The 24396-nt window shown below is 34.6% G+C and overlaps 1 protein-coding gene across 3 annotated transcripts; it reads left to right on the top strand.

The window, feature by feature from the left end:
• The first annotated feature begins 351 nt into the window (after positions 1–351).
• On the top strand, positions 352–23450 carry LOC113511057 (uncharacterized). 3 transcript variants are annotated; one of them, XM_026894637.3, is made up of 18 exons: positions 352–632; positions 915–992; positions 3218–3318; positions 5236–5380; positions 6294–6388; positions 7882–8019; positions 9284–9517; positions 10064–10157; positions 10799–10901; positions 12310–12501; positions 13458–13540; positions 14503–14655; positions 15862–15946; positions 16266–16327; positions 16880–16978; positions 18077–18198; positions 19033–19121; positions 22947–23450. In XM_026894637.3, exons 1-18 carry the CDS (start codon positions 543–545, stop codon positions 23198–23200), a joined length of 2217 nt encoding a protein of 738 aa, XP_026750438.2. In that variant the 5' UTR covers positions 352–542; the 3' UTR covers positions 23201–23450. The 3 variants fall into 3 exon arrangements, with proteins under 3 accessions (XP_026750438.2, XP_052759105.1, XP_026750437.2); XM_052903145.1 differs by having other exon boundaries at positions 918–992; positions 9281–9517; XM_026894636.3 differs by having other exon boundaries at positions 353–632; positions 9281–9517.
• Positions 23451–24396: the final 946 nt, after the last annotated feature.

The following is a 24396-nucleotide window of genomic DNA, read 5'->3' on the forward strand; positions in this document are numbered from 1 at the left end:
TGTTAAGTGTGATTAGGTATAATAGAATTATTTTTAAAACTATAGGTTTTAAACAAAAACCGACAATTTCATAAGAAAGAGGAGAAAAAATTACTATAAATGCAAATTTGACTTGTTCAATTAGCAAATAATAAAAGCACCAGAATTTTTATTCTTTATTTAAAATAGTTTTTTGGCTCTCCTTTTAAATGAAATATAGAGATAAATTTATTACGATTTTGAATCCTAAGTAATAACTTTTAATAACGAAAAAGTTTAATTTTTTATTTATTATAGTTTATGTGTCAGCGACCAATTTTAGATTCTTTGTCTAAATTATTAAATGCTGCCGGTTGACTGCGTTTAACGAAACGCGTTTTTTTTATGGCATTATGGCTACCAATTCCTTGTTTTGACATTCCTTCATTTTCCTTGTGAAGAGTGGATTTCCATTTTAACAATTGAAATCAACCACGTTACTCGCCAATTAGTATTTGTTAATTTGTCTGATATTTAAAGTCGTCAATCTGGAAGTACTACAAGTGACTCGTGAGGACGCCAATATGACGTCCGTAGTAAGAAGGCAGGAGCAAGATGATTCCGGGGAATACTCGGATGCATCGCAAGATATCGAGCACAATAACTCGGGAAACGTGAGTAGAACATTTAAACGACAGGGCACAATGGCTTATTAAGAGAAATAACTTTCGTTTTGACGTTAAAAGTGGTTCGTTCGTCGGCACTTTCTCCCGCGCACTCGCGTGTCGGTATGCCCATTTCTTTTCGTGATATTGAGGTCACGGTTCAGACACCACTCACTGAGACGTCTTTGATGCGTTTACACCTAAAATTAGAAGTGCCACGTCGTTTGTAAACATTCCTTTATTTTGGTGGTTGTGAAAATGCAGTTGTTGAAGGTTGCTGAATGTTTGCAGGAGGGAGGCCAGCACGAATCTGATTATGACTCTCAGGGAAGTGATTCTGACCGCTCTGAAAGAGATCCAGAGAACCAGGTAATAATATATTAATTGTATATAATATATATATAACCTTGTGATTAAAAGCTGGTGGGTGCCTATTTACAGTAGAAATTGTATGCCATTGCATATGATCTACAAAAGTATGTTAATATGTGACACTTCTATATATGTTTTTAAAGTACAAAACAATTGTCATTTGATATGCTACAATCACATTGTATTTTTGTACTTCTATATAACTTTCTAATTTGTAAGTCTATTCTAGTTTGCTTCTTATGCTTATGCTTATCAGTTATTAACAAACTATTGTATTTACAATGTAAGATTTTTACATGTGTTTTTTTTATAAATAAATTGACTATAGGACACTATTGTAAGAGAAGGAATATTTAAGAGTTTTATGCCCAATAAGTTTCGATTTGCATAAATATGTTATAGAAGCTCCTTACTATATTAACTTTTTATTATGATTCTTTAAAGTTGTAAAACAAACATTAGAAGTAATACGATAATTTTCTTGGTTTATCATGACATTTTGACTAGGTTACATTGGCTCGGTTATTTCCCATTATCACTACATAGTATAAAACAAAGTCGCTTCTCATCTGTATCCCTGTCCCTAAGTATGCTTAGATCTTTATAACTATGCAATTGATTTAAATGCGTTTGTTTTTTAGTTGATAGAGTTATTCGAGAGGAAGGTTTATATGTATAATACATGCATAATATAGTAGAGAAACACTGACAATTTTAGAGGTATATAATCTGATGTTGTATTACACACATTTTTTGCGCTTACATTGTAAATACTGGCTGAACCCTATGGGATAGATAGATCAAAATAATGTACTACAGTATTTATATACCTTAAAAACTTCTACAAAAAAGTTTATGACAATATATTCTTAAGGTTAACCCACAATAACCATTCATAATGCTTTATTTACAAAGCAATTTTAAGCAATACAGCTTTAATCCTTATCCAATTAACTACATTGTGCATTTAATATAGGTCATATGGCTCTTTACTGCTTGTAATTTAAATAAATATTTTTGAAGATATTACAGATTTAAAATGCAGGGACATAGTGGTTGCATTGCACCCATGCGAAGCCGGGGAGGGTCGCTAGTCTCTTATAAACCATAAACCATGCAATATGAAATCTAAAAATTAATAAACATTAGAAGATATGATTTTTTTTAACCATACACATGAGAAGGAATAAGATACCAGATGTTGCTGTCTTATTTTATCCCATATCTATGGCAGTGATAATTATCTATTGATAGATTCATGTATCACTTATTCGTGGGGCTTTTATGGAATAAATAAAAAGTCAGAAGAGTATTGTATTGTAACATCTATATTGTATATAATTTATATTGGATACATTAAAAGATTTACTATACAATGGCGGACTTATCCCCTAAAGGGATCTCTTACAGTCAATCTTTGAGAAGCTCAAAGAAAACTAAACGGGTGGCGGTAGTCACTTACCATCAGGTGAGCCGCATGCTAGTTTGCCCCTGTGTTGTAAAAAAATAAAAAGTACAAGGGTAATAACCGTACAGCTGGAGATAAACTAAATAATATCCAATACAAATTATATATATAATACAAGAGTTTTAAGATTATATATTTAGTAGTTAATCTTTGAATGAGAGTAGCAGCCACGCCTATTGCATTTGACTATCATATTTATAACATTTCTAACTATGACAAGTGATTTTATAATTCAAAATTTTTGTTTCATATTCTGTCTTTTCTTACTGTATTAAATTTGTAAGCTTATAAATAAATGGGAAAATGAATATACAAACAAAGGTCTTAGGTAAAGTCGTTTCTGATGCTATAGGCACGTTAGCCATGACAGATAGTCTGACTGTTGCAAATAAAAGTTTATAAATAATAATTTTTAATCAAGTAAACTTTATTAATTTTAGAAGGGTTATTTTTTTCCGAATCTATGCCCCAATTGGAATTCAGTTTCACCAGTTATAAATACGAAATAAATTGTTTTTTATTTAAAACAAATGTTTAATTATATTTGTGTAGATAGATGGTCTTTATCCTTTCCTTCTTAAGATTACAATAATAAACTTATTATAAATACAAACAATTACAAGAAAATATTGCATTGAGAAAACAACAGGCGGCCTTATCGCTAAGAGCTATCTTTTCCAGGTAACCTTTGGATTGAGAAGAGTAATTATAAACAGTGTGACGTGTGTGATTAATACTTGATCTATCATTTTAGGAGACAGAGCGCAGGGTTGATGATGATGAGGACAGAAGCAATCCCCAATACATCCCTAAACGTGGTACTTTTTACGAGCACGACGATCGAACCGCTGCCAGGTAATAATAATATTCTTATTAATGTTTTAAATGCGAAAGTATGTACAGATGGATGGGTTGATAATTGTTACTCTTTAATGCAAACAATATTAAACAGATTTTAATGAAATTTGGTACAAACATAGGTTATATGTAAAGAAATTATATTATATAGGTAAAGAAGTTAAGGGGCCGCCTGAAAATCAGCGCTATATAGGTACATCTCGCTGGAGCTGTACATATATAGCAATAGCTGAGGCGGCTCCTATTACCAGCAACATTAATTGTACATTTTTTTTTCCTTTTTGTTGTTTTAATTTCTTAGTAATGGTAATAAATGTCATCTATCTATCTATCTATCTATCTATATTCTAACCTAGTACAAAGGGGAGAAAGGGATTGTTAGTAACGGGCTCCATTGCTAGCAATATGACCTATCAGGTTGACTTCCATGTGGTTTCCCCTGCAAACTATCGTGGTTAATTCTCTTGGAATTCTTCACGGCGGGCTAACTGATCTGCATTTATTTGCACCTATCACTTCTGATTTGTGCCCAACCAGTGTATACCGATAGCGTAGGCAGGGATACCATTCCATTCACAATCATTAAAAAATATCTAGTACATAAGTTCCTTTACGTATTAATTCATGTGGATGAAGCTGCTAGATACAGGCTGTATAATATACAGTTTGAGTACATTTTATTGGATATCACAGTATAATCTGTGATACCTTAAAATCTCTCGTGTAATGGCAAAAAAAATATGATTTTAGTCCTCTGGGTACAGAGGAATAACACCTGAGTCTTCAGGAATGGCAACAGTTTTTATTTTTTCATTTGGAAAATTAACAGTTACAAAATAAAGAATAATACATAATGTTAATCAAAGAAAACATTGATATAAATTTGCCATCAACACCGTTTACCACAGTTTTGAGCTAAGCTTAAATTAATTTATCTTGTTGATTTATCAGGTTAAATTAAATTACCACTAACTGATCTCCCTATTAGTGCTATTCCCATCTATTAAAAAGACTATTATGGTTAATTCCTGGTAAATTCTAACTAAAACTATTATACCTTACTCGTGCCTGTGCATTCTGCCTGCATCTATCGATAGTATAGGTGCTGTAACTAATCCATTCTCGTCTTTTAGAAAAACGTAAATAAACAGTTCAATAATTTATACAAGCCAAGCATTACGGAACGTCAATGACCAAACTGCGCACTGACGCGGAACGAATATTATCGTAATATCGTAGAAAGCTAGCAATTAGAAGTAAGAATTAGTTGTTTGGGTGCTGTGTGTGCTGGTGCAATTTGAATCGTATTACAATGCACGTAGAGTCGTGTTTCGTCACGAAAACTGGCTAAAAGTTAATTGGCAGTATTTAGTTTACAATCTATAATTTATTCCTTCTTTGTATTTTTTAATAATCAACTTCAAAAATTGAGGTTCCTTAATCAACTTTTTTTGCGCATTTTAATTATGGTTTATCTTCACTGACTGTCAATCAATTTTGTTATTTTTAAATTATTATTTAAGATTTTTCCGTCGAAAAATTTCCTATTAATATAATAAAAGCAAAAGTTTGTATTGATGGATGTATATTTGTTAATCTTTAATGCAAAAACTACTAAATAGATTCCAATGAAATTTGATAGGTCATATACTAACATAGCACATAGGAAACTTTTTGACATATTATGCAGGCGTAGCTGCAGAATATAATTAATCTTTAATATGGAAAAAATATATATTGGTATAGACAAATGTATAAAATAGAGAGTTTGTTTAAAATAATTAATTTCTAGAAGTACTGACGGGATTTGAAAAATTCTCAATAAAAATCAAATAAAAAGAAATCCGTAAACCAGCATCCGAAAATAAATTTCAACCTTTTGTATGTATTACAAAATCATTATGATATTCATAGTGGCGAAGAATCGAGTAACACGACATCCGAAACAGCGTCAGAGAAGAAGGAAGGCGCCGAGACGCCGCAGGAACGCCGCCGGCCGCCGCGCAAGTCTGACGTCATCAATAAATGGTCGCACGACAAATACAACGAGAATGAACAGGTTAGAGAGCTTTATTTTTTTACAACACAGGGGGCATACGAGCATGCGGCTCACCTGATGGTAAATGACTACCGCCGCCCATGGTCACCCACAACACCAGCGGCATTGCAGGCGTGCTGCCGGCCTTTTAAAAGGGAATATGCTCTTTTCTTGAAGGTTATGACATGACAATATCGGTTCGGAAATACTGCTGCTGGAAGTTGATTTCAAAGAGTGGTTGTGCGTGGGAGAAAGTGCCTTGAAAAACGCACGGTGGAGGGCCGCCCCTCGTCCAGATGGTTGGGATGAAATTTTAGTTTATGGCGGGTTGTACGATTGTGAAAATTAGCAGCAGGTATCAAACCGAACAATTCTTCAGAGCACTCCCCATGATAAATTCGGTAGAAGATGCAAAGAGATGCAACATCTCTACGCAGTTTCAGTGGGTCGAGTCGGACAGTAATATACCTATATATAGGCACCTGCCTAGTCTGTTTTATTTAATTATAATAGAATAGAGAATAGTAAGGGTAACCAACTTTGTCATAGAAATACTCTCTAAATCAATAATTCGAAATTAGTATTTTATATATATATATATATATATATATATATAGAATAGGAGAGGCAGAATGCTGGGCCACCTTATACGACATGACAATTTTTTTAAGAGCATAGTAGAAGGAAAAAATAGAGGGCAAAAGAGGAAGAGGAAGACCGAGGAATAACTATATGGGACAGAAAAAAGAAACACTAGTTGTCATGTCGTATAGGGAGGTCAAGGATATGGCCCCGGATAGAACTGGCTGGAAAAAAATGCATGATTAGTTAGCTCGTCGTTAAAAGTATAAATTTTTAACATGGAATTATATTTTTGTTGAAACTGTGTTATGTATGAGATTTCAAGTAAGTAAATTTTTTTTTGTGTCAACAGATGCCGAAATCTCGGGATGAGTTGGTAGCTATATATGGTTATGATATCAGAAACGAGGATGCCCCTCCGCATGCCAGGCGCAATAGGAGATATGGGTGAGTCTTATGATCAGGGTTGACTAAATCTAATTTAAATTTAAATTTCCAACCGTTATTTGGATGGATACGTAAAGTTTATGTAAGGATTTTTTAAATTTCTAATAATAAGCTCAGACCATTTTATGAAAAATTGGCTAAATTGGCTTATTCTAATTTCTGTATAACTGTGCTGGAGGTTATGCCCTCTACATAAGTGGCAAATATATCTTGATAAATTTTCATTGGTTTCATATAAGAAAGAGACACTAGAGATTGCATCTTGTTCTATCTTATGCACCCTATAATGTATCTATTATCTGGATAAGTGTAAAAAAAAAACATATTCGAATCAGTTACGTATATTTTTGATAGCACTCGCAATAGGGAGAACGAGATGTGGGATATTGCTATTACGTTTTATCTCATGCATACTATAGCGATAACGTATCTATCGATTCGCTTGCCACTTGTCTGGGGGGGGGGGCAGATGTTTATGGTTTAGTTTCTAATAACGTATTGTATGTATATTAAAAATAATTATAAGAAAGTGTCAAGCTGTGACCGCTAGATGGCGCTGATTTCCTTTCACACACGCAAACTGTATCGATTGACGCAATGAATCTAAACCGACCAATGTTTTAATACAGAGAAAGCGATACTAATTGCATAATTCTATCCACGCTATTCAATATGGAGGTACCGGCATTGGCGGTTAGTAAATATGGGTTATTTACATATGGGCCTTTAATTTTTTTTTTTGCATGATGTTACAATTTTGTTTTGCAGTTTATGATCAGTTCTGCATGCGTTCGTAATACTTATTGTTTACTTATTTATTTGTATAGTTCTTTAAACAGCTTTGTATACGCAATGGAATTTTTATTTGTTTAAAAAATCTCTGATTATATCAGTGATGTTATTATGATATAGTAGTATTAATGATATAATAATTTATTAATGAATGAAATTTTATTATGGACAGGTCTGATATGATGATTATCATATCAGACTTTAACTGTCCACTGCTGAACGTAAGCCTCCCTATTGGGGGTTTACAAGTAGTTGTCACGCTTGGCGGGGGAAATGGCAACCTCAGCTGTTGGTCAAGGTAGGGATGCAGACTTCGTGGAGGTCTATCTGGCAAAGTATATTGTTAGCTATCTTTCGACTTTCGTTATTATCATTTTCGAGGACTGGTATACTCTGTTACGTCCATGGTACTGTTCATGTCTATAGGCAAAGGTTGCCACTTTCTATCAGTTGGGCGAATTAAACTAAGGTGTTATTTTTCGGTCCTTTTCCACCTCTGATGATGATGAGTTACTAGGTCAGTTGCTAGTTTTTAGTCCCCAAAATACAGGTCTGATTTAGTTTGGGGTCCGATTGCAATGAAGACTTTTCATAATGTAACTTGATTATAAGCTCTCCTATAAATAATATTCTTGTTCTAAGATTCTGTTATTTTTTTTTAATAATAAATAAACATTTTTTAAATATCATTTCATTTCTAGCCGTGGACCGAATAAGTACACTCGGACGTGGGAGGACGAGGAAGCCTACAAACGCCAGAATGCGGCGCAAGCGACGCCGCGGAAACCACCAAACCCTGAGGACTTCCCGGAGCTGGATGCTGCAGGCAAAAAATATGCGTAAGTATTTTTTTTTATACAACACGGAATGGCAAATAAATTGAGGGCCCTCCTGATAGATAGTGTTAAAGTGATGTTTTATATAAACGACTCTTGTATAATAGTCATCTGTATGTGAACCATGATTATCATCATCAGTATAACGAGCTATCATCATCATCATCATCTGTACAATGAACTGTCATCATCGTCATCTGTACAATGAACCATCATCATCTGTTTAATGAACCACCATTACCTGTATAAGGAACCATCATCAGCATCATCTGTATATGGACAATGATCATCATCATCTGTTCAATGAACCATCATCATCTATATGTATATGTATCGGTAGTTATCGATCGATAATATGATAAAGATGATGGTATGAACCTGTGCTTACATTACTGTTGTTTGGCATTCTAATTTGTATAAAAAAAGTTTAAGTTCTCCTTTTTGTTCATAAATAATCTATTTAAAAATATTGTTACCAGCGTCACTTGTGATGATGTAAGGATTCTACCAATATATTTAAATTTGTTTAGGCATTAAAGGAGTTATTTTATTTTCTAATGTTCAAAGAGTATGCTCGACTAGTTTCGCTATCAATTCGTGACCTTTAATCATGAGCGGTTCAAACAATCGATCTAATTACACGTAAGTTAAACCGGTAGTTATTGCATTAAAATATTTAGGAGTTATGGTGGAATTAAGGAACTTAAACCCACATATACACATGAACCCTGAATATGTTCAGTCTTTTTTTTGGGCAGTTATATTGGCGACCAGCTGATGCAAACACTTTAGACATCTTTTTCTTTCATTTACCTTTAAAATGTTCTTATTATTTGTTTTAAATTTTTTTTACAACTTAGAATGGCAAATAAGCCGACGGCCCACCTGATGAAAAGTGGTAACCATCGCCTATAGATATGAGCAGTACCATGGATATAACAGAGTATACTGTTTCGCCCATGATACCCCCCATGCGTTGCCATTTCTGAGGACTCAGCTGTTGTTCCATTGTACCCTGTAAATTCACGCCATATCCCATTCTTCAAACCGAAACACAGCCATGCAAACACAACTGCTTCACGGTAGAAACACCAATGGGAATATAAAAAAAAATCAATATTTTTTGACATATACCTTATTGTTCTGTTCCTTGGTCGCTGTTAATACATTTATTCGCTGCTCAATTCCGTGTCTACATCATTTCATCACCTCATCACAGTCCACCGTTCTGTAATACGTGTAATAAAACAATTTTGACTTTCAGCAGAAAACCCCGGCCCCAAAGGCCCAGGTCCAAATCTCAGCCGGCTTCTAACGAATCACTGGAAAACGGCTCGCAACTCCGGAGGAACGCGTCCATCAAGACGCCCAAGGGCAGGGGCGAACGGCCGAAGCCGTCCAGCCGTCCAGTCGCGAACAAACCCCAAGCCAAACCTCAGAACAAGGAGAAGATGCCGCCATTGGAGAATCTCACAATAACTACAGCAGTTGCGAATAACAAGTGAGTTGGCTATTTAGTTGGTTGCAATAGAACATAATATCACAATTGCCATCTGGTCCCGGCATAGAACGGACCACCCTCTTATTTCCCGTGGGTATCTTAAGAGGCGACTAAGGGAACATAATGGTTGAGGGATGAGCAGCAGTCTCTCTTAAAATATCACCAAATCATTAGTTGTCTACCCAACTGCCATGTCTAGCAACTACTGGCAAAACCCCTTTTATGGGGAAGGCTTATGTTCAGCAGTGGACAATTCATGTTTAAAATGATGATGATGATTTGGTTGCAAGAATATAATATCACAATTGCCATGTGGTTTCGCCATAGAATTGGTCCTTCCTTTTCCCGTGCGTGTCGTAAGAGGCCGCTAAGGGCGCAATTGTCGAGAGATTGGCAGTAGCCTGACAATCTGTTTGCCAAGTATGGCAACTACTGGCAATGAAATTAGATATTATTATTGTATTTATTATTATTAAATAAATACATATATAATATATTATGTATATAAACTTGAAAGTATGTATTACAACAATTGTATGTCGTCAGTCAAGGCCAGCCCCAGCGGAAAGTGAACGCAGTGGCTCAGCAGAAGCCAGTGCCAACCGAACAGGGCAAGAAGAGGCCGCCGCAGCAGGCACCGGTAAGAATTTTTGGGCTTCATACGTAAATGATTATTATATATATGTATGTCACCTCTAAACAAGGCGTCAGCATTGACTGTCAAAACTTTAAATCTGTTAGACTATTTATTTATTCTTTATTGTATAATAAAACTTTGTATAATTGGTGAGCTTAATGTCATATGCCATCCTTTACCAGCTAACTATTAGGTAAGAATAGAAAGCATATGAAGGGCAGTGGTGGTGAAAAATATATGACATAATTAATAGTAACGTACTAAAATAATTATATATATATATATATATAGAAATATATATGGATATAATATATATCATTAAAACAACAATAATAATTATAAGATTTAGTAATTATTGAGTAACTTGTAATTAGAGCTGGTTTTGTTGACTTAACAAATAATTAAAAAAAAAAAAAACTTAAAAATATACTTACTGGGTACTCTGTGTAGATCTACTATATTCTATTGTAAGTAATTTGACAATAAAATCTTAAAATTCTATGCTGTTCTATGGCGGAATATATAAAAAACGTTCCATGTTGGTTTTAATTTAAGAAAAAAAAAAATACTGAAAAATAGGATGACTGATGATGATGATGACAGAATAAGCAAAAGTTAAATTATTGGTTTCACATCTCCAATAGACGCAACAGCAAAATAATCAAGCACCGCCTCAGCAACAGCCTTCGCAGCCGCAGCAAAAACCGCAAGCACAGCAACAGAACCAGCAACCGCAGCAACAGGCCGGTGAGTTTGTTGTTAAATATTAAAAATGACATGCTAGTACCATTTTTACCTTATTTTTGGTCGCCGATCTTCAGTCGCATTAATGTCGAGTGTGGCGGATCAAATAACAAAACGTGCAGTACATTGCCGATCATCCGTTTACGGAAGATCGGCGACCAAATATTTATCTATTGTGCACTAGCCTACTGGGTGTAAATAAATAATAAATCTATTATTGTCTTGTTGGGTAATGGTGTTTCTATAAAAGGATAGTGGTGGCGGCACTAAGCCTTGGTATGGTCAGCATTAAAAGGCAATGGATATTATTAAGATTTTTAAAAATATACTCCATAGCAAGCATACCTATATGCCATTGTATATATACATCTTTAGTTTTATGATTTCTCTACATTTCATTTCATTAGACTGTATTACTATTAATAAACAATCCAATTACTGGCTCGATTTTTACCATAACCTACCAGTATTTTAATGGATGATAATGGAATAGTAATCCTGCCTGCGCTAACGGTATACCGTTAGCGTATAAATTGGTGGGAGCCAGTGAGGGGTGATAGGTGAAAATGAAAGGGCAGGTCAGTTAGCTTACCGTAATAAATACACCTGGGATTCAGCACAATGGTTCCTAGGAGAAACAACGTGTAGGTTTTTTTTTTATACCACTGAGGTGGCAAACAAGCATACGGCCCACCTAATGGTAAGTGGTTACCGTAGCCTATGAACACCTGCAATACCAGAGGTATTACGCGTGCGTTGCCGACCCTGAAGAAACATCTTTACCCCCCTTTTGAAGAACCCCATGCTGTAGTCTCTTGGGAAATGTTTGACCTGACAGGTCTTATGCTAGCAATGGGACTAGTAATCCGCGTTACTAACAATCCCCTTTCCCCACTATTGAGCATATGTAGGTCTCTCCTCACAAGAGTAGGATATAGCCTGTTAATTCTACACTAGCCCGAAGGCTAGGCGTAGAGCTCGTATCTCAATATACATATATTACAATCCTGTTCTACGCTTCGTTCACGCTAATTTTTTTAATCCCTTAATCGATTTATTCGAAGTTTTGTAAATACGATTTTTTATACACTTAAGAAATTGGATAATTTACGATAACGGATCTTCTTAGCCCTCTAAGGAGTCTTGAGGAAATTCGCTTTGTCCTAGTTTCATCTCCGGGGGATATTTACTCCAAGTCTCTGGCCAGTGCTTTGATGTCTGGTTTACTTTTTATTAGCTGTATTAATTTTAAGGGGACTTGTATTTCTTCTTCTTTCTTGAGATCTAATGATTTTTTATCGTGGTAATAAATACGGTACGGTGGATACGGTAGGTGGCGGTAGGGGGCAAAGTAAGATTTGCTGGGTCAGCTAGTGATAGTGTAAATAACACCATTAATATATTCTCGTAGGGGCCGAATCACGCGGTGGTGTGAAACGCTACAGCAGCTTACGCCAGCGACCTCTCGCTGAGACATATTCACCGCAATCGCAGCAACAGCAACAATCACAACAGCAACAGCCACAGCAACAACAGCCACAGCAACAGCAGTCACAGCAACAACAGCCACAGCAACAACAGCCACAACAGCTTAGATACACCGGTAATGGTTTTGTTGTTTCTTGGTAATTATTCCTTGATAATTGCAGCAGATTGCTGATGTTCACGTGATTACAACAACAACAATTGCAGCAACAGTCACGGGCACAATAGCAACAACAACAGTTTAGATACACCGGTAATTGTTTTATTGTTTACAATTGTTGATAATTTCAGCGACAAGTTGTTGACGCACAACAATAATGACAACAACAAGAGCAACGACGAGAGCTTTTTTAAATTGGTTATAGTGTAATTGTTTACATTTGTTGATAATCATAGCGGCAAATTGTTGATCTGTACATGATTACAAAAACAGCATAATACAATAGCAACAATATAAACCCGTAATTTATTTTTATTTAAACTTTATTTATCAATAAAGTGGTATGGGCATATTGTTTTATTTTTGAGAATACAAGGGGGCTATAAATGTATATTTTTTATACCATTGAGATGGCAAATAAGTAAACATAATAATATATTTCAACCGTGAAGCAGTTGTGTTTGCATGGCTGTGTTTCGGTTTGAAGGGTGGGATATGGCGTGAATTTACTGGGTACAGAGGAATAACAGCTGAGTCCTCAGGAATGGCAACAGTATTCTCTGTTATGTCTATGTTACTGCTCATGTCTATAGGCGACGGTTACCACTTTACATCAGGTGGGCCTTCAGCTTGTTTGCCATTCTGAGTTGTATAAAAAAAAAATAAGCATACGGCGTTTACGCGCGTCATGCTCTTGCATTACGCGCGCTTTGCTATCCCGGAAGAAACTTTTTTACCCCTATTTTTTTTTTTAAGAATCCCATGTTGTAATTTTTTTGTTTTTATTTAAGAGTAAAAAGTTTATATATAATGTTATGCCCACTTGATTGAGATATTTATTTTATAATTAAGGAATAAATAAGTGTTTTTAGTGAATTTAATCTATAATAATAAAACTTTGTACGTTTGTTTAGAATACGCCGGCGGTAATCCACCGCCGACTCAGCACCAGGGTAGCCCCGTACCCCAAATGCACCCTCAACAGCTTATGCACCAGGTATGTATTGATGTAAGGGAATTAATGAATGTGACATTTAAAATTGTTATTAAAAATGTAAATTTTAAAGGGACCGTATAATTTGTAAGAGATCAGTGTGGTCCCGGCATAGAATAGGCCACCCCTTCTTTTCCAATGGGTGTCGTAAGAGGCGACTAGGCGAACGTGATGGTCGAGGGATAGGCGGCAGTGTTACTTTTAAAACACCCATAAAGCCTAATTTTGGCTGCCATTCTGCTTGTTAAGTATGGCAATTACTGGTAAAAACCCCACTTATGGAGAAGGCTATGTTCAGCAGTGGACAATTAACGGTTGATACAATAGCAAAATGTAATGCAAAATCTACTATTTCGGTTAATTAATAAATCTGACACTAGCAATACTGTAATAATAATAAATTGTTCGTAAATTCCTGCAAATAAATGAAAACGATGTTTCGTAAAAGAAATAAGTAAAAATATTTTCCAGACGGTAAAGTATTTTTATACTCCTTTTTTCCGTATAAGTAACTTTTCCCAATAAGATTTTTTTTTAATGAAATTGGTTCCAATGTGTTGCTTATATAGAGCGTTCACTGTATAACATTTTTTTTTTAAATAATAAAAATGTTTATTTATCTCACAACTTTTTTAAGTACAATGAAACACTTAAAAAAAATACCATACATAGATCAATGTTGTAGAGAACTGGTGCCTGAACTGGGTATCCGAAGAACCCGTATTAGAAATCACATTACATTTAATAAATATTGTAATAAATGTCAAATATCAAACGTTAAAATTAATAAAATAGATAATGTTATGTCCACGGTACTGCTCATGTCTATATGCGACGGTTACCACTTTCCATCAGGTGGACCGTCAGCATGTTTGCCATTCTAAGTTGTATAAAAAAAATCACAATTACATTGGTAAGTATTCGATTGTTATTTCGAATTTGATCGTTGTAATACGTACGTGTAGGTTCACCGCGGCGCGAGCGTACAGCCGCACGGCCCGTCGCCGCCGCTGGCGCCGCTTCCACAGCACACGCAGCACGCGCAGCACACGCAGCACCCGCAGCACGCGCAGCACGCACAGCACGCGCCGCACGCGCCGCCGCAGCACAACCAACAGGTACCAGTCGCTTACTGGCGGGAGGAGAGGATGAGGACAATTATTTAAAATTATTATTATGAAAATGATTGTTTATGAATAAACTAGCGGCCCGTCTAGGCTTCGCACGGGTGGACATTTTTACAACAATCTAAAAAGTGGTTATAGTGACATAACGGTAATGGTTGGACATATAGCGAAGTTTTTTGTAGTAATTGATATTTTCTTCAATATTGTAGAACATACTTTTGTTCTATCACCGCACTATCATCTAGTTTTCGCAGCGCACGCGACCAAAGATATTTTATAGCATTTTTTTACACCTCGAGTTACGTTACTAAAGTTTAAGTAAGGATCCCTAATCTTTTCTAGCAATAAATATAGCCTATGTTACCCAGGGTGAATGTAGCTTTCTAATGGTGAAAGAATTTTTTAAATCGGCAAAGTAGTTTTTGAGTTTATTCATTACAAATATACACACGAAATACAAATGTTTCCTTTTTATAGTATTAGTGTATATGTAAAAAAAAAAAAACATTAGTAATGAGCACGCTAGACTAATAATGTGAACTTCTGGAAATTGTTAGTAACGGGGTCTAACTGACCTTCTGCAGGTAGTGTACACTATCAGGTCGGTCTCCACTTGATTTCTCCTAAAAATCGTAATTATTGATGAATTCGTCATCATTCAATATTCATCTTCACTGGTGAATTACTTTTTTTTTTTATACAACTTAGAATGGCAAACAAGCTGACGGCCCACCTGATGGAAAGTGGTAATAAAGCATCACGCATGATACCCCCCATGCGTTGCCATTCCTGAGGACTCAGGTGTTATTCCTCTGTACTCTGTAAATTCACGCCATATCCCACCGTTCAAACCGAAACACAGCCTATCAAACACAACTGCTTATCGGTAGAAACACGAATGGGACAGAGGTACCTAAGCAATCGACTTTTGTACAAAGTCACCCTCTGGTAAAACCATGCCTATTAAAGTTAATATAAAATACTAATTTACCTTTCTATATACTTGTGTGAAGTGGAAGCATATCATTAGTAAATATATTGCAAATATTATGTAGAAACAAGAAGCTTGGGCCATTTTTTTTTGGTATTTCTGTCCATACTTCTATCAACAAAATGGAATGTTTTTCTTTAATAAATTGAAAATGAATGTGTATTAATAAAATATATAAATGTACCGTATTTTTTTTTTGTGTTCAGGTCAGACTGGGCATACTGGAGTCGCAGCAGTTGGTATCCCACCCTCACCACTCACTTCACAACATGCCGCAGCCACATACTATAGGTAAATATTAACCAGATGTGTTTTGTCTTTCAAATTGAGAAACTAGTGTCGAAATAATCGGCCCAAGTTCATAACTCATACAATAGGGAATTTAGTTACCTCATAACTCCGTCATTTCAAAACCAGTTTGGAAAATCTGCTTTTTTTTTTTTTTTTTTTATTTAAAAAGACTTTCAGATTGGTGCCATCATAGATATTTTGTTAAAATCGGTAATATTAGTATTGTACTTTATTTTTTAAACCAAAATAACTGGTTTTGCCACAGTTGAAGTGTTTTTTTGTTTGTGAAACAAAATCTTATTTAATTTCTGTTTTACAGGGCAGTTACAACCAACACAGGGATACGCGCCGCCTGCCATGATGCCGGCACAGTATATGCAGGTATGTTGATTTTTTCAATCACCATCATTATGTCAGCTCTTAACTGTTCACTGCTGGACATAAGCTTTCCCCAAAAGGGGAGTTTTGCCAGTAGTTGCCACGCGGCAGGCGGGTTGGCAACTTCAGTTAGACTTCTAGTGATTTTTTAAGAGAGACGCTGCTGTCCATTCATCGCCCTCCCTTAGTCGCCTCTTACGACACCTACGGGAAAGGAAGGGGTGGTCCGTTCTATACTGGACCGACATGGCGATTTTTTTTCAATATTATGAACAATATGAAACTAATGGTGGAGTGATGGACGCAGTGTCTCGCTTAAAACATCACCAAAGCCTAACTAACCCAGGAATGGCAACGCATAAGGGGTGTCATGGACGAAACAGTACACTCTGTTATGTCTATGGTACTGCTCATGTCTATAGACGATGGTTATCACTTTACATCAGTTGTGCCGTCAGCTTGTTTATCATTCTAATTTGCATTAGAAAAATCCGTCTAGCTACAATTTTTTTGTGTTGGTAAGATAAGATGTACTGATGGTACGTTTATCCCCAGCCGCCGCAGCAGAGTGGCACCGGCGGAGTGTTCGGCGGCGCTATGTACGCGCAGCCACCCGCGCCATATCCACATCAGATGTATCCGCATCACAACTACGTGAGTACACTCCATCCTTGCGGTCATATTTTGTGCTTGAGTATATTTGGAAATATCCATTTGGTTTTATGTTTCTTTTTAATGGGTGAAAATGGTATAGTAAGCCCGCCTGCGTTAACGGGATACGCTGGCGGAGCACCAGTGAAAGGTGATAGATGAGAATGAAAACAGGCCAGTTAGTCCATCATGATGACTTCATCAGGAATTAACCATGATAGTTTCCAGGGGGAATCGCGAGGAGGTCGACCTGGTTGGGTATATTGCTAGCAATGGCATTCTCAGTCTCCATTACTAACAATCCCTTTTCCCCCCAGTGAGAGGTGTTAAATGAGGATGAAAAGGTAGGTCAGTTAGCCCATCGTGACGAATTCAATGATAAATTAGTTACGATAGTTTCCAGGCGGAACCGCGTGGAGGTTGATCTGATATGTTATAGCAATAGCAAGGGCATATTGATAGCAATGGGGACTAACCTCCCTATTACTAACAATCCGTTCCCCTCTCTAGATTTATGTCAGGTGAGTGAATACGCTTATTCCCTGGCCTTTATACATTAATCATCATCATTATATCAGCCTTTAACTGTCTGTTTTACTGTCTTACTACTACGGAACATAAGGCTCCCCCTTGCAGGGTTTTGCCAGTAGTTGCCATACTTGGCAGTTGGATTGGCAACTGCAGTCAAGCTTTAGAGATGTTTTAAGAGAGATGCCGCTGGTCCATTCTTTTTTTTATACAACTTAGAATGGCAAACAAGCTGACGGCCCACCTGATGGAAAGTGGTAACCGTCGCCTATAGACATGAGCAGTACCATAGACATAACAGAGTATACTGTTTCGCCCATGATATCCCCCATGTGTTCCCATTCTTGAGGACTCAGGTGTTACTCTTCTGTACCCTGTAAATTCACGCCCACCCTTCGAACCGAACCGAAACCATTCTTCCTCTTAGTCGATTTTTATGACCGACAGCCGCGATCGATGAATTGAGGTGTCACCGCTTACTATTTTTGTATTATTTTTTTATAATATTATAAAAAAAAAGATTAAGAGATTATCGTTGTAATTATTTATTTATATTGTGCTTATTTGGCGCAGGCGACGCAGGCGGGCGGCGTGACATACTACAGTTGTGCGGAACAGGAACAGTTGCCGCGTGCACAACGTCGCCCCACCGCCGCCATACCAATCGTGCGGCCGGCCGCACCCTGCGCAGACAGGTACGTAGCACACGGAACAATCCTGGCCACTTATAAATATTGGAATTCCGAATGGTATATTTAAAAAAAAATATAGTTCGTACTTTTTAAGAAAGGTACATGCGAACGTGACAATGTTTTGTACTCCTGGCAGCTTATAAAAGATTGAATTTAGAATATTCGTTTTTTGAAAAATTTTACTTTTTTAAGTAAGGTACTACACAAGACTTAATGTTTTGTGCTACTGGCTGGTTATAAAAGTTTGAATTTCGAATGTTTGATTTTTAAAAAATATTTAACTCTTTTTATCATTATAAAAAGGTTTTAGATTGTATAGATAGAGCATCGAGCCTCAAAAACGGGTAAACTTTTTGTCAGCTAATTGTCAAGTTAGCTGACTCGTTTTTTTATCAGTATTCTATATCTTGTTATCTATATTCTATATTTTGACGTATTATTTAATAAATAAAATGAGTGTTTACGCATTAAAAATATATAGAATTTTTAAGACAAAGTAAATATAGAAGTTATAAAGGAATCATTCGTAACTATTTATCACGCAAAATTGTAGAAAAAAGTTGACCCGTTTTTCTCAAAGTATTTCTATAGAGTCACTCTATCTATATAATATAAGAGCAAGGTATATGCGAAGCAATGTTTTGTAATCCTGGCCACTTATAATTAAAGTAAATTTGTAAAATAGACTTTTATTTTGTTTATATATAAACAGATGTTAGACACTTTTGTAGTAACATGTCTAAACATGCATTTATAACACAATAACAATATAAACTTTATAACACAAGTTTAACTTATTTGTGGCAAGACCCTTGTTCATTTGAGTTGTGATTACAGGCCGGCTAACTCATCAGAGAAGGACAACATCGACAGAATCGTCGAGAACATGTTCGTGAGAAAACCGTGGCCGGCTACACATGGCGGCGGTAAGTGTTACCGCTACCAAGTGTTACCCGTTAACTAATGTTCGCCGATATTATATACCATAGACTAACAATGTAATAGTTAATGTTTAAGTTAAAATTTCAACAATATAACTGTGAAAACTACATTAAATTTGGCACAGTAGTTTTTGCAACATACAGACAGACAGATAAAATTCCCAAAAAAAAAAGATATTCTTTTGGCCCTTATGTAGGGATTCTTAAAGTGGGGTCCGCGGACCTCTTGGGTGTTCATAGCATATCTATCAGGGGTCCGTAATAGATCAGTTAACTTTAAAAATATTTATTATTGATTCTCATTGAGGTCGAACAGCAGCATTCTTCTCATTAAATTAGTAGTAAGTGTAATGAAACTACCAATAGAAGTTTTTTTTAATATAAAAGAAACCCGTTTTTTCTTTTCCTAATATTTAGGACCTAACTAAAATCTTTTTGACAGGGGTCCGTGGAATTGTTTAAATCATGAAAGTGGTCTGTGAATGTAAAAAAGCTTGTAAAAAGTTTAAGAAGCTCTTTGTTATATAAAGATTTTTCATATATTTTTTTTTGTTAAATATCTCCCTTGTACAGGCGTAGTCTACGCCTGAAAAATCTGTGAGTTTGATACTCTCTTTAGTCATTAAACCTTCGAAACGATAATAAACCTATTTTAAATATAGAACTGTTATGTTTTTTCTTTTTAATAATTTTCTAATTAAAAAAAAGCAAAAGTAGGTTTGTAATATTTTTTAATTTTTACGAGTATAAAGAAGGTGGATATTTTTTCTCTCTTTCTCCTTTTCTATGAATAATTTATATATTTTTTTTCTTCCTCAGTAACACAGATTTATTAAAATAATAAACAAATTATGTTAAATGTAGTTTTTGTAAATGAATGCAACTTTTTATTGTGAATTTACAGGGTATAGAGGAATAACACCTGAGTCCTCAGGAATGGCAACGCATGGGGGGTATCATGGGCGAAACAGTATACTCTGTTATGTTCATGGTACTGTTCATATCTATAGTCGACGGTTACCGCTTTCGGTCAGGTGGACCGCCAGCTTGTTTGCCATTCTAAGTTGCAAAAAAATATATAAAAATTTATTTTTCCACTAAAGATTTTCTATCGCCCAAGTACGCGGTTCACACTTGGCTCAGTGCTCGAAGGAATTGAAGAAAATATTGTTTGTTGTCTGAAGATAAGACTCGAATTAAGTTGTCAAGGAAAGAAGCTTCCTCTTAAGTTGTAAATTTTTATTATTGTTTTATACAGTAAACTATTTATATCGCTATTAGCATTATTATAACAATATATATGTATATATGTTTGTTACCTCATAACTCAGTCAGTTCTTTATATATATATATATATATATATATATATATATATATATATATATATATATATATATATATATATATATATATATATATATATATATATATATATATATATATATTTTCATTATATATTTCTTATATATTATATTTCATATAGAAATTTTATAAAAACCAGTTCAGTGGTTTGGTTTTCAAATCGAAATTATAAAAAAAAGAGTGGTGTTGCCATATTTGAAATTGATTTTATTTTGTGGAACACGATCTTATATTATACCTATTGCTAATAAATATAAATTCACTCAGTATAAATAGTATCCATGGATAGTGGATAAGATTGTACACAAGGACGGATAGATAGAAATTATTTAACAATTTATACAATAGTCAGAAAGTATGCGTCCTTTTTTAGAATAAAGTCATACTTTCTTTAATATTTTTCTTCAGTTTGTTTTGATTCGTATTAATTACTCAGTTCAAAGTATTTACTTTTTTAATTTTTTACTAGTAACACTAAATAACCGTATGCTTTTATAGATAATTTGTCTTTGGCTTGTTTTTGATATTCTACGTTCTATACATATGTATTTAGGAATCCACTTAAAAGTTTAAAGTGTAGGCACAAGCACAAAGCAATATAACATAATTTATATGAACAAAGATAGATAAGAACTTTAATATAACATATATTCAACAATTTATCAATTTATCAGATCAAATAAAGTAACAGAGATGTGTACGAGCGCACGCCTGACGGCAAAAAAGGGTCTGTACTCGGTCTTTCTTTGTCATATATAGTTCCGGTGGAGGTAACAAAGTAGTGATATATTTATATATATGTACTAGTGATTTTATTTATATATTAACATTATTACTTATTTATGAATCTGTTGCTAAAAATTTGGTACAATAAGGTGATGAGTTGGTTTCACGTTTTGTCATTACTGACGTGCAACAATCATTAGTAAAATTATGACAAAATAATTCTTTAATGTGTAGTAATGTACATGTTTATATCAATTATTGTATGTTAATGTAAATGTAATACAGTAAAGTTAGTTTTTGTTACAGTAGTAACATATTATTATTAACATATATAAATTGAACGGTGATTGAATGGTGGGGATATGGTAGAGAATTATAGGATATATATATATATATATATATATATCCTATAATTCTCTACCATATATAATATATAAAATTCTTGTGTCGCGGTGTTTGTTACCAAACTCCTCCGAAACGGCTTTCACGATTTTCATGAAATTTTGTGTGCATATCGGGTAGTTCTGAGAATCGGCCAACATCTATTTTTCATATCCCCTAATGATAAGAGCGACCCATCCCTAAATATATTTTTCAATTTTTTTGGCAATTTTTTTTATTTTTATTTTATTATGATTTAGCATTGAACAATACATACAAATTCAAATTTTTACGCTTTTACGATCAACCGCTGTTTTTTAATCGCGATTTCTATATATGCTGCAATAGGGTTGCAAGATGACAATCGAATATAATAATTGTAGTACTATATATTTTCACGTATAGTTCTAGAAATAATGTATATGGTAAAACAACGTTTGCCGAGTCAGCTAGTATTTATATATAATTCTCTAATCAGTAATAGATATACACAGCATTGGCTATAATTATCGTATAAATGTATTATTTATTTTATATAAAATATTCTATAAATTCAAGTGTATTAACATACTTAAATTTATCAATTTATCGATTAAAAACAATCAATGGCGACTTAATTATATATGGGATACCATAAAAATAATTATGATTATAAAAAAAAATTACACAATTAAGTACAATAGTTTTATTATGTATGTAGTAAAAAACGTAATCATGTAGATAAAATAATGTTCAATGTGGTGTAGGTACTACTATTAATCTTGAATTGTAATTGTTTATATTGGTTTTAGTCGTGATCGTTTTTGAATGGATGAGAATGGAATAAATAGTAGCTCTTTCCTTATTGATTGATGCAGGCGAGGTACTAGTTGTCGACCAGATTGGGTATATTGCTAGCAATGGTACTGGTAGTCTGTACTAACAATCCCTTCTACCCCCCCCCCCCCCCCCTTCACTGGTGCTCCGCCAGCTAACCCGTTAGCGCAGGCGGGATTACCATACCATTTTCACCCATAAAAAAAAAACAATGCCTTCCCCCTCCGAGGTATTAGTTAGAGATGATAGGTGAGTATGAGTCCGGTTAGTTGGCCCACAATGATAAATTCACTAGGAATTACGACGTTTTCCAGGGTGGACCGTGTGGAGGGCAATCTAACTTCGTTACTGAACAATTTTTCCAGTTTTTCTCTTTATAACAATCTTTAACGAACTACAAATGTTGGTATTTAAAAAAAGTAGTCGATTTGGTTTAGCCATTCTCTGATTTTTCCTTTAGAAAGAAAAAATAGATATTAATTTTCATTTATGTACATCATTCTAATTGTATTTTTAATTTCACAGATACAAAAGACAAACCGCAATCTGAAAACCGCGGGTCCCAGGAGCCACAGAGCAAAGAGTCCTCACAACCTAATAGTTTAACATCTAGTTCCATATCAACCGATTCCAAGCCCTCCGAGAGTAGAGACGAGGCACAGAAAACCGAAGAAGTGAAAGAGACCAAAGAGGTCAAAGAAGAGGAAAGAAAACCAGAGAAAGAGACGCAAGAAGTAGAGGCGGCCCCTAATCAAGAAAGTATAGGGACGGATGCGTGACTGGTAAGAATTAAATTCTATGAATGTTATCAAGAGAAATATTATAGCCGAAGATAGTTTTGCTGGATTGGGACGGTCACATAGGTCGATTGGCAAAAAAATTGGGCCAAAACGCCTCCACCCGAGGCCGTAGCGTGAAAAGTTTTTAAATGTTTAAAAATAGAACGAATCGTTTTTATATGATTCTCGAATTGTAAAAAGTATTTATTGGATTTTATTTGTTTGAGATTAAAAGCAAATGTGGAAATTATTGTTAAATTATTTTTTAATACTCTTCCCAAAGTTAAAGTAATGGATGGCAAAGAGCTTGAACAAAACCATAGACAATGAAAATTGCACTATAGACTTTTTTTATATGTAATCATGCTCAAATTATTTGACTCTTAAATATTTTGATCCCTACATATAAAAATGTTTTAAATTTAACTATATTATATATATATTAATTGAAATATTATGTTTTATGGATAAAATCTAAAATGACTACATTTGTTAGTAATACTCCATTTTACCCTTTAAGGTATATTAGCCTTACTTATTCGCATTTTTTTATATACGGCTATGAGTTTACTGTATTTAACATATAGTTTATTATTTGTATTGTGTTGTGATTGTGTGTTCTGTTAACATTTACGTTAGGACTTTTATGGAAGATTGATTGGATAAAATGTATGTAATTTTACATATTTGATTTAATTCAGAGAATGAAACGGATTATTCGATTTTAGAATTGGGATCAATGAAACGAATGCATTATATACAAATAGACATAAAATATAACTTTTTTTTTTATTGAAAAATTGTGAGTAAATGAAGTTATTATTTCAATGGGGTTGGCCACTGTAAAAAAAAAATGTTCCTAAACTTATATATTATATAGCCGAAATTAAAGAATGTATAAAAAAAACGTAGAATGGACTTAAATGCCAATTTTGTACGGATTATATTAAGGCAGCAGGTATGCAAACATTGTACAATGCTGGAATTCTTTGTAAGCCACAAAGCGGCGTCCACTTAGATTTAAGAATATTACTTTAAAAGCTATTTTCAACCGATTTCAAAAATTAAGGAGGCTATCTATTCAGTTGTTATTTTATGTTATATATGTTTCTAAACTAATTTGCATTTTTTTTATCTGAAAGGATATACTTTTAGATTGGTCCCATGGAAGTTTTATCAAAATCGGTTCAGTGGTT

Source organism: Galleria mellonella, unplaced genomic scaffold, assembly GCF_026898425.1.
Source record: "Galleria mellonella isolate WM207_F2 unplaced genomic scaffold, CSIRO_AGI_GalMel_v1 utg133, whole genome shotgun sequence".
Taxonomy (NCBI): Eukaryota; Metazoa; Arthropoda; class Insecta; order Lepidoptera; family Pyralidae; genus Galleria; species Galleria mellonella.

Excerpts from the sequence above, each read along its gene's own strand:
- LOC113511057 (XM_026894636.3), top strand. The coding sequence starts at position 543 with ATGACGTCCGTAGTAAGAAGGCAGGAGCAAGATGATTCCGGGGAATAC. Across the intron at positions 12,502-13,457 it reads ACAACAGCTTAGATACACCG|AATACGCCGGCGGTAATCCA; the intron begins GTAATGGTTTTG and ends ACGTTTGTTTAG. Across the intron at positions 18,199-19,032 it reads GCCGCACCCTGCGCAGACAG|GCCGGCTAACTCATCAGAGA; the intron begins GTACGTAGCACA and ends TTGTGATTACAG.